This window comes from Sebastes fasciatus, chromosome 17 (assembly GCF_043250625.1).
Source record: "Sebastes fasciatus isolate fSebFas1 chromosome 17, fSebFas1.pri, whole genome shotgun sequence".
NCBI lineage: Eukaryota > Metazoa > Chordata > Actinopteri > Perciformes > Sebastidae > Sebastes > Sebastes fasciatus.
In genome coordinates, this window is record NC_133811.1 from 26817833 (window position 1) to 26827517 (window position 9685).

At 42.5% G+C, this 9685-nt stretch overlaps 1 protein-coding gene across 2 annotated transcripts; it reads left to right on the plus strand.

Annotated features, from left to right (window-relative positions):
- Positions 1–4029: 4029 nt before the first annotated feature.
- On the plus strand, positions 4030–9139 carry rnmt (RNA (guanine-7-) methyltransferase). Of its 2 annotated transcripts, none has more exons than XM_074613015.1 (11): positions 4030–4151; positions 5642–5970; positions 6067–6196; positions 6323–6448; positions 6758–6873; positions 7129–7310; positions 7452–7616; positions 7898–8015; positions 8204–8305; positions 8390–8423; positions 8952–9139. In XM_074613015.1, the coding sequence occupies exons 2-11, from the start codon at positions 5650–5652 to the stop codon at positions 8987–8989; spliced, it is 1332 nt and encodes a 443-aa protein (XP_074469116.1). In that variant the 5' UTR covers positions 4030–4151; positions 5642–5649; the 3' UTR covers positions 8990–9139. The 2 variants fall into 2 exon arrangements, with proteins under 2 accessions (XP_074469116.1, XP_074469117.1); XM_074613016.1 differs by having other exon boundaries at positions 4122–4352.
- The last annotated feature ends 546 nt before the right edge of the window (positions 9140–9685 follow it).

A 9685-nucleotide genomic window follows, 5' to 3' on the forward strand; every position in this document is an offset into this window, starting at 1 on the left:
CCCCCCGGCACCGCCCCCCCCCCACCCCACTACCCCCCTACAACCCCCTCAAAACCACAACCACTGCCCCTCTACAACAACCCCTCCAGAAACCTCCCCTACAACCCCCCCGTAACCCACCCCTCCCCCACCGCCCCCACATCAACTGACAAACCGCTCAAAACCACCACCACAACCCACCCGTAACACCTGTATTCTGTAAGTATACAGTATATAATGTATAGTGAACATTAGAGACTGGTAGAAAGCAATAGAGACTGATAGAGAACATTCAAGACTGGTAGAGAACATTAGACACTGGTAGAGAACATTCAAGACTGGTAGAGAACATTAGAGACTGATAGAGAACATTAGAGACTGGTAGAGAACGATAGAGACCGGTAGAGAACATTAGAGACTGATAGAGAACATTAGAGACTGGTAGAGAACATTATAGACTGATAGAGAACATTAGAGACTGGTACACAACATTAGAGACTGGTAGACAACATTATAGACTGATAGAGAACATTAGAGACTGGTACACAACATTAGAGACTGGTACACAACATTAGAGACTGGTACACAACATTAGAGACTGGTAGACAACATTAGAGACTGATAGAGAACATTAGAGACTGGTAGAGAACATTAGAGACTGGTACACAACATTAGAGACTGGTACACAACATTAGAGACTGGTACACAACATTAGAGACTGGTAGACAACATTAGAGACTGATAGAGAACATTAGAGACTGGTACACAACATTAGAGACTGGTAGACAACATTAGAGACTGATAGAGAACATTAGAGACTGGTAGAGACTGGTAGAGATAGCTAGAGAACATTAAAGACTGGTAGAGACTTGTCCAGACTGGTAAAGACTGGTACAGACTAGTACAGACTAGCCCAGATTGGTCCAGACTAGTTGAGAATGGTAGAGACTGGTACAGACTGATACAGACTGGTAGAGACTGATACATACTGGAAGAGACTGATACAGACTGGTAAAGACTGGTACAGTCTAGTACAGACTAGCCCAGATTGGTCCAGACTGGTTGAGAATGGTTGAGACTGGTACAGACTGGTAGAGACTGATACAGACTGGTAGAGACTGATACATACTGGAAGAGACTGATACAGACTGGTAAAGACTGGTACAGTCTAGTACAGACTAGCCCAGATTGGTCCAGACTGGTTGAGAATGGTTGAGACTGGTACAGACTGGTAGAGACTGATACAGACTGGTACAGACTGATACAGACTGGTAGAGACTGGTACAGACTGGTAGAGACTGGTAGAGACTGATACAGACTGGTAGAGATGTTGGGTTTGTCGGACAAATCAAGACATTTGAAGACGTCCCCTTTAATTCTCAGAAACTGACATTTTTCAGTTTAATGATGTTGTTTAGGCAAAACAACTTATTGATTAATCAAGAAAATCAGAGACTAATCTACAATAATCGTAGAAATCAGTGAAACCTTTCCTTGTCTGTCACCACTGACCTTTGATCTGATTGTGAGGTTAAAGGTCAAACTGCTTCAAGGTCGAGCTGGACGTTTATTTTGAATGATGTGTCACATGACCAGACAAGACGTCCTTATAAAGACGTGTCCTCTGAGATGCTCTGCTTCTTTTCATTAAAGTGAAGAATGTTGTTAGTTTCCTGGATTCAGCCTGACGGTAACTGATCTTTAATATTCAGCTGGACGGTAACTAATCTTTAATATTCAGCTGGACGGCGGCGAGTCGGAGCGTCTGCCAGCAGACTAATGAGTCTGATCTCTCAGATCTCCATCAGCAGGATGAATTACAGACATACCAGACAGGATCACTGGATGAAACGGATCCAGGATCAGCTGATATGAAACTACAGTCTGACTGCATCAACTCATCCAGTCTGAGAGACACACACACATACACACACATACACACACACACACACACACACACACACACATATCCTATATACATACATAAACTAAATTAAACTAATCCCTTTTTCACCAGCAGGACTTCATTTAGCTTCCACAGACTGATGAACAGATACCTGCAGATTCATTAAAACCTGCAGCTCCAGCTTTAAATCAGAAACTAAAATAAAATCCTGCTGATTTCTGTGCCAAATTTAACGGAACACTTTGATTACTAAAGTTTTACATTAAAATGTGTTTTGTGATATTTGTAGAGTTTTCAAATCCCCAAGAAAATATAAAATTAACAGATTTCTAATGGTTTTATGGTGTCTGATAACCGAAGTGATCGATAAAGTGATCGTGGTAGTGTCAATCAAAGAGTTCCTACAGATTAGTGACGCGATAACAGAATTGGAGACTGTCTGTAATCGATATGTTGATCAGATCGGTGCACATGAACCAAAATTAGTGATGTTACGTGCTGTGCCAAGGCTTTGGAGCGTGTGTCGAGTAATCCAGGAAGCTTTCCGCGATGCACGTATCGAGCATGGTATCGAGGCTTGTATTCTTTTAGACCAATTACGTCATTGATGACGTCCGAAGCCTCGCTGCCCGGCCATACCGCGTGACTGGTTCAGGAAGGGGTTCAGATCTTCACTGGTTAAACCAATGCCACTTTCCAGAAGTGACACAGAACACTAATATTACCCTTCCTGCCATTATTATATTATATAACGCTACAAAGGACGTTAAAGGGGACACAAACACCCCACACCCCACACCTCACCACCATACCATTATTGACACACAGTACAGCTGAACTGAATGGACTGTAATGCTGTGCAATATGCTGCCTTCCACTGTGTAATTGTCTGAAATATATTAATTATTTCTTTTTTTAAATATTTGTGAGAGTTACAAGTTCTTTTAACCTGGTCATGGAGCATATATACTGTATATTTGTATTCTGGGGGTATCGTTCCTATGCAGAGGGTAGTTTAGTTTATATATTGACTACACTGAGGGCGTTATATATATATATTTATCATATATTTTAATTATTTATTTATTTATTGTGTTGAGTTGAATGTGCTACTTATTTTGTACTGTAATTACCTTGTGCCTTTTCTACCTTTTTTCTTTTCTAAAAGCTGACTCGGTGTAAACTGCTCAGAATTCCAAAATACAGTATATCACAGATCACATGGTTAAGATCATATCTACACTCTTTGACCACCAGGTGGTTTTGTGCACATGAAGAGAAATGAACCCTTTTCTGAACCAATTTGCTGGAAAGCTTCAAGGCTTCATGAAGCTTCAGCTCGGCATCACTAAACCAAACTTCCCTTCTGAAAGATTGTTTTTGACTGGAAGAAAGTTTGGTCCTTACCGCAAAAGTTCCTTCTATCAAATCAGGTAAAAGAGGTGTCATTTCAGATCCACAGATTCTATCCAGTGAAACATTTCTTACAGAAGTTAAAGAGTGACATATGTAGATGTAAATTGTTCCTTCTGTGAATCACATCCTGAAACTTGCTCTCATTTATTCTGGTCCTGTAAATTTACATGTATATTGTGGAAAGATGTCAATAATTATATACTTGTTAACATTTTCTGAAAGATTTTGCACTGTACTATAGAAATATTATATTTGGCTGCTATGGTTACAGTGACAAAGACAGTAATGCATTTTCTCTTATTAATTTAATTTTAATTCTTGCGAAGTTCCACATTCACAAGTGTTAATTTACAAAAAAAAAGCCTAATTTCTTTGTATTTATGAAAGAAATGGAATTATATCTGTCAACAATTTCTTCCTCACAAAACAAAAAAGCAATGAAAACAATGAATGTACGCAATATCTTTAATGTTTTTAAGTGAAATTATTGTCATACGCTCGCGTGGTCTTTTTTATTATTATCTACTTATTTATTTATTTTGTATTGTGTGTTTTTTTATTTTGTTTGTTTTGTTTCATTTCTGTTGTCCTTTTCTGTTTGACAAAGCTCTTTGTTTATGTTTTCGCTATGCTTCTTTTGTATGTAAATGTTTTTAATGTTTTCTGCTGTTACTATGGATACTGTCATTTTGAAATTAAAAAATTTAAAATTAAAAATAAATTAAAAAAAAGATTGTTTTTTTTGCCGTCGCTCTTTGTCGTCGTCACGTCTCTGCTGTGACGCCGAAATATGACGCGCTCACCGCCGGAAGCTACCCTGAGAGCTCCTGCGTGTTGTTAGCAGAGCATCGTGAGTTTATTGCCTTATTTTACCTTTTAAGACATTTCTCACGTTAACGGCGGGGTAGTTGTTCGTTTATTATCAGATTTAAATCCGGTCCGTGTGTCCTGCTGTTTCCTGTCTCTCTCAGACTGAATATAAGAGCTTTATTGTTATTATTAGCCTGCTAGCAGCTAACGGCTAATAGCTAACGGTTCAAACGTCGAACAGGTTTGTTGTTGTTTGTGATGTTCTCCTCGTGGTTGAGCTGAAGTTCTACTAGCTCTGTTCCAGTCCTACTAATCTCTGGACCTCCTAGTAACAGAAACCAGTCAGACCAGTTCCGTCCTGACGACACACAGCTGAGATAGAACAAATTAAACGTGAACAAACATGTGAAGTGATGATGACTCATCATTTAGAAAGGTTTAACATGTTTAACTGAGACAGTCTGCTGGGTCATGTTTAACTGAGACAGTCTGCAGAGTCATGTTTAACTGAGACAGTCTGCAGAGTCATGTTTAACTGAGACAGTCTGCAGAGTCATGTTTAACTGAGACAGTCTGCAGAGTCATGTTTAACTGAGACAGTCTGCAGAGTCATGTTTAACTGAGACAGTCTGCAGAGTCATGTTTAAAGGGACTGTGTGTAAGAATCAGAAATGCTTGTTAACAGCGACACCTGTGGCCGTTAAGTCAACGAAAGTCAGCGTCCTGTTGCTCGCGCTTGTGCTCGCTCTACATAGACATGAACGAGCATCGCTCAAAACAGTGAGGCAGCTTAAACCCGTCAGCTTAAACCACAATATCACTCTATATTTCAGCTGCTTGGCAGTAATGTTAGCTGACCAGACGAAGGTCTCTCCATGAATCACTGCTGATCCTAGTGTTGGCTTTTCCTGCTTCAGCCTCGCGACCGCGGCCGGAGGGAACAGGGGAGACACCGGCACCCGGTCGGAGACGATAACGTTTCTCGCTGCTGAGCCCCGTCACTTCACAAGACACGGGAAACCTCTGTTTGTCTGGAGGAGCTGCAGCAGTTATTTCTGCACAAACGTCCACTGAACATTCACTAGATATTCTCAGAGCTACGAAGTCTTCTGCAGTGTGTAATGAGCGCGCATGCACGTGAGGTGGAGCGAGCTGAGTGAAGGCAGGAAGAGGAGCAGAGGAGTAGAGTACAGCAGAGACTCCGATCCTGGAGACCAAAGCTACGGTATCCCCCGTGTCCTCCGACCGCGGCCAGCACTGTTTTGCAAGTCAGGCTTCACTCGATATAACTTTGCGGTTTTGATGCTTCCGTGTAGTTTGTATTGGAGTCGGAGTCTGAACAGCGTAGCCACACGCGAGCGCGCATGGGACACAGAACCGGGTGATTTATACGTGTAAGAAGTTACAAACAGTCCCTTTAACTGAGACAGTCTGCAGAGTCATGTTTAACTGAGACAGTCTGCAGAGTCATGTTTAACTGAGACAGTCTGCTGGGTCATGTTTAACTCTGATTTCCTGTTTCTGCACCAGTGTGATCGATGGATCTTCAGTCTACCAGGACGGAGGCGGTGAAGGAGGGAGGAGAGGAGGAGGAAGGAGGAGGAGGAGGAGGAGGAGGAGGAGGAGGAGGAGGAGGAGGAGGACAGAAGGCAGGGATGAAGAGGAGACATGAGGAAGAGGAAGAGCAGAGCCCACCCACCAAGAAGCTGGTAGATTTACAGAAGGCAGGGATGAAGAGGAGACATGAGGAAGAGGAAGAGCAGAGCCCACCCACCAAGAAGCTGGTAGATTTACAGAAGGCAGGGATGAAGAGGAGACATGAGGAAGAGGAAGAGCAGAGCCCACCCACCAAGAAGCTGGTAGATTTACTGACTGATTATTGATCAATCAGATCCGATTTGATTGATTTTTTAAGTTTTGAAGTATGAAGTCATTGAAATATGATGTTCCGTTAGGTGATCGATCACAGCGTGAAGGTGGCGAGTCACTACAACCGCCTTCAGGAAGTCGGTCTGGCTGCACGAAGTCGAAGCAGAATCTTCTTCATGAGGAACTTCAACAACTGGCTGAAGAGCGTCCTGATTGGTAACTGACCATTAATCAATACTATCAATTAATAACCTGGAGAAGAAAAAAACGCCTAAAACACCTGATCATACCTGACAAACACTAATGTCTTTAAAGTTGATTGGCTGTTTGTGTGATTGACAGGTGAGATCTTGGAGCAGGCGCGGGAGGCGGGGTCTCAGCAGATGTCTGTTTTGGACCTCGGCTGTGGGAAAGGAGGAGACCTGCTGAAGTGGAGGAGGGGAGGAATCAATCACCTGGTCTGTGCAGGTAATTGGTCATTATTGATTGTTACCCTCACATTTCTTCAGGTTATTTAGAACTCCTGTCAGAGACTCTACTGACGGAGACTCTACCGACTCTCCTGTTAAGGACTCTCCTGTCAGGGACCGGTGCTGGGCCAAAGCGTCTTAGAAGAGAATTTACTCTTATGAGTTTTAATGTTAACGATGCTCTACAGATGTTCTTAATTAGTTTTAATGTTAAGGATGCTCTACAGATGTTCTTAATTAGTTTTATTGTTAATGATCCTCTACAGATGTTGTTAATTAAGAATCAATGATGTGTTTTGGTGTTCAGATATTGCCGGCGTGTCGGTGGAACAGTGTCAGAGTCGCTACGAAGACATGAAGAGGAAAAGTCACGTTAACGAGAAAATCTTCAGCGCCGAATTTATCCACGCCGACTGTACCCAGGTAGAACCATAACACCTATATCAGCCCTGTACCAAAATAGAACCACAACACCTAGATCAGTTCACCCCTGTACCCAGGTAGAACCACAACACCTAGATCAGTTCAAACCTGTACCAAGGTAGAACAACAACACCTAGATCAGTTCAGCCCTGAACCAAGATAGAACCACAACACATTGAGCTGTTCTCCCTTGTACCAAGGTAGAACAACACCACGTAGATCAGTTCTCCCCTAACGTTGCTGTTGTCTGTACAGGTCGTGTTGTCGGAGAAGCTGGAGAACCCAAAGCAGATGTTTGACATCTGCAGCTGTCAGTTTGTTTATCATTACTCGTTTGAGAGCGAACAGAAGGCCGACATGATGCTGAGAAACGCCTGCGAGCGCCTGAAACCTGGAGGTTTCTTCATCGGAACGACTCCAGATGCCTTTGAACTTGTGTAAGAACAAAGATGTATCTGGAACCCAGTGTCTTACAGTGTTTATAGATGCTACATGATGGATTTAATCCTGTCTGATGGAGATTAGTTTAGATTAACGATGCCTCAACGCTCTCCTTCTTCCTCTTCTTCCTCTGTTAGTAAACGTCTGGAGGCGTCGGACTCTCTGTCGTTTGGTAACGAGGTTTTTAAGGTGTCCTTCCAGTCCAAAGGGTCCTACCCTCTGTTTGGATGTCAGTATCACTTCAGCCTCGAGGACGTTGTCGATGTTCCAGAGTCCCTTGTCTACTTCCCTCTCTTCCAACAGTAAGATTTAATCTTAAAAGTTAACACTTCGATGAGACGTCGTAACGTCCAAAATGTTTTTTGTTTTAATGTTAAAGCTGCAGAGGTCTGTTCGGAAAACAGCTGATGTGTGGTTCTACTGTGACTCTACTGTCTGGGTTCTAGAGTAAAGGTTCTACTGTGACTCCACTCTGTTGGTTCTAGTATAACGGTTCTACTGAGAGTCTTCTCTCTGAGTTCTAGTGTAAAGGTTCTACTGTCTCTAATGTTCTCCTCTACTCTTCTCTGTGTGTTTGTGTCAGCATGGCGAAGCGTTACAACATGCGTCTGGTGATGAAGCAGCGGTTCTCTGAGTTCTTTGAAGAGAAAGTGAAGAAGGAACAGCATCGCAGCCTCATGATGAAGATGATGGCTCTGGAGGTAAAACTCTTTATCATGAATCAATATCTATTTACCGTGTAGTTAACATGTAGTTTAAATATATCTAACGTGTGAATTACCGTGTATTTACTGTGTAGTTAACGTGTAACTAAAGTGTAGTTTATATATATTTAACGTGTGAATTACATGTTACATTACATGTTTTGACCTGTTTGCTTTCCTTTCAGCCGTTTCCCTGTGAGGACGGAGGTCAACAGGCTATAGACAGCAGAGATGAGTACTGCCATGCCAAAGAGCACAGCAGCAAAGACGGAGTCAAACTACCACTGGTGGGTCTGGTTCAGTCTGGTCTCCTACTGGTTCAGTCTAGTGTGGACTGGTTTGGTCTAACACTTGTGTTTGTTTGTGTGCAGGGAACTCTGAGCAGATCTGAGTGGGAAGCAGCCGGTAAGTTTATTTAGTGTTTAATCTTCACGTTACGGTTTAAGTCTTCACGTTAACGTCACCGTCACGGTTGAGTCTTCACGTTAACATCACCATTACGGTTTAGTCTTCACGTTAACGTCTCAGTTACGGTTTAGTCTTCACGTTAACGTCTCAGTTACACTTTAGTCTTCACGTTAACGTCACGTTACGGTTTAGTCTTCACATTAACGTCACCGTCACGGTTTATTCTTCACGTTAACGTCACCGTTCCGGTTTAGTCTTCACGTTAATGTCACCGTTACAGTTTATTCTTCACGTTAACGTCAACGTTACAATTTAATCTTCACGTTAATGTCACGTTACGGTTTATTCTTCAGGTTAACGTCACCGTTACGATTTAATATTCACTGGTTACACTACTCGTGACTCCTGTTTATGATGAACTAACACCTTGGTTCTGTCCTCGCTGTTCTCTCCTCTTGGTTCTGTTCTGTCGGTTCTGTCCTCTCTTTTCTGTCCTCTCGGTTCTGTCCTCTTGCTTCTCTCCAGGTATCTACCTGGTGTTTGTCTTCCAGAAGATGTCCTGATGCTGAAAACAACCTGTTCTTCTCTGGTTTGTGATGTCACCGGCTGCTCACCAGCGTTTACCTTTTTTTTTTTTTCAAGTCATTTTTGATAAACTGTGAACTGTGTTTGTGTTTGTTGTTGAAATGAATTAAAACTAAATTCAAACTCTGTTCTTGTTGTTCTGTTTTTGACTGGTGTGGGTCATTTGGGATGTTCTGGTGGTCATTATGGAGGTTCTACGGGTCCTGAAGGAGATTATGGTGGTCATTAGTGAGGTTCTAGGTGTCCTGATGGAGGTTCCGGTGGTCAATAGAGAGGTTGTAGGGGTTCTAAAGGAGGTTTTTGTGGTCATTAGGTAGGTTCTAGGGGTCGTGAAGGAGGTTCTGGTGGTCAATAGAGAGGTTCTAGGGGTTCTAAAGGAGGTTTTTGTTGTCATTAGGGAGGTTCTAGGGGTCCTGAAGGAGGTCAACAGACAGGCTAACACAAGCTAACAACAGACAGGTTAAAACAAGCTAACAGCACACTAGCAGGGATACATCAGACCGGTACTTCACATCGTGTTTTGGGGGGATAGAAAACTCCAGATATCAGAGCAGTCTGACGGGCGTTTGGATTGATGGAAGTCATCTCTTGTTAAGATGTTATTAAGATGTCTAATAATTATTGTATGACCTCGCTTGACCCTGAGCGTTGAAGGTCATTAAAGGTCACACGTC

Bases quoted from the DNA above. Each gene is read 5' to 3' on its own strand.
- rnmt (XM_074613015.1), top strand. From the start codon at position 5,650: ATGGATCTTCAGTCTACCAGGACGGAGGCGGTGAAGGAGGGAGGAGAG. The intron at 5,971-6,066 runs GTAGATTTACTG...ATGTTCCGTTAG, and splicing joins GCCCACCCACCAAGAAGCTG to GTGATCGATCACAGCGTGAA. The intron at 6,449-6,757 runs GTAATTGGTCAT...TTTGGTGTTCAG, and splicing joins CAATCACCTGGTCTGTGCAG to ATATTGCCGGCGTGTCGGTG.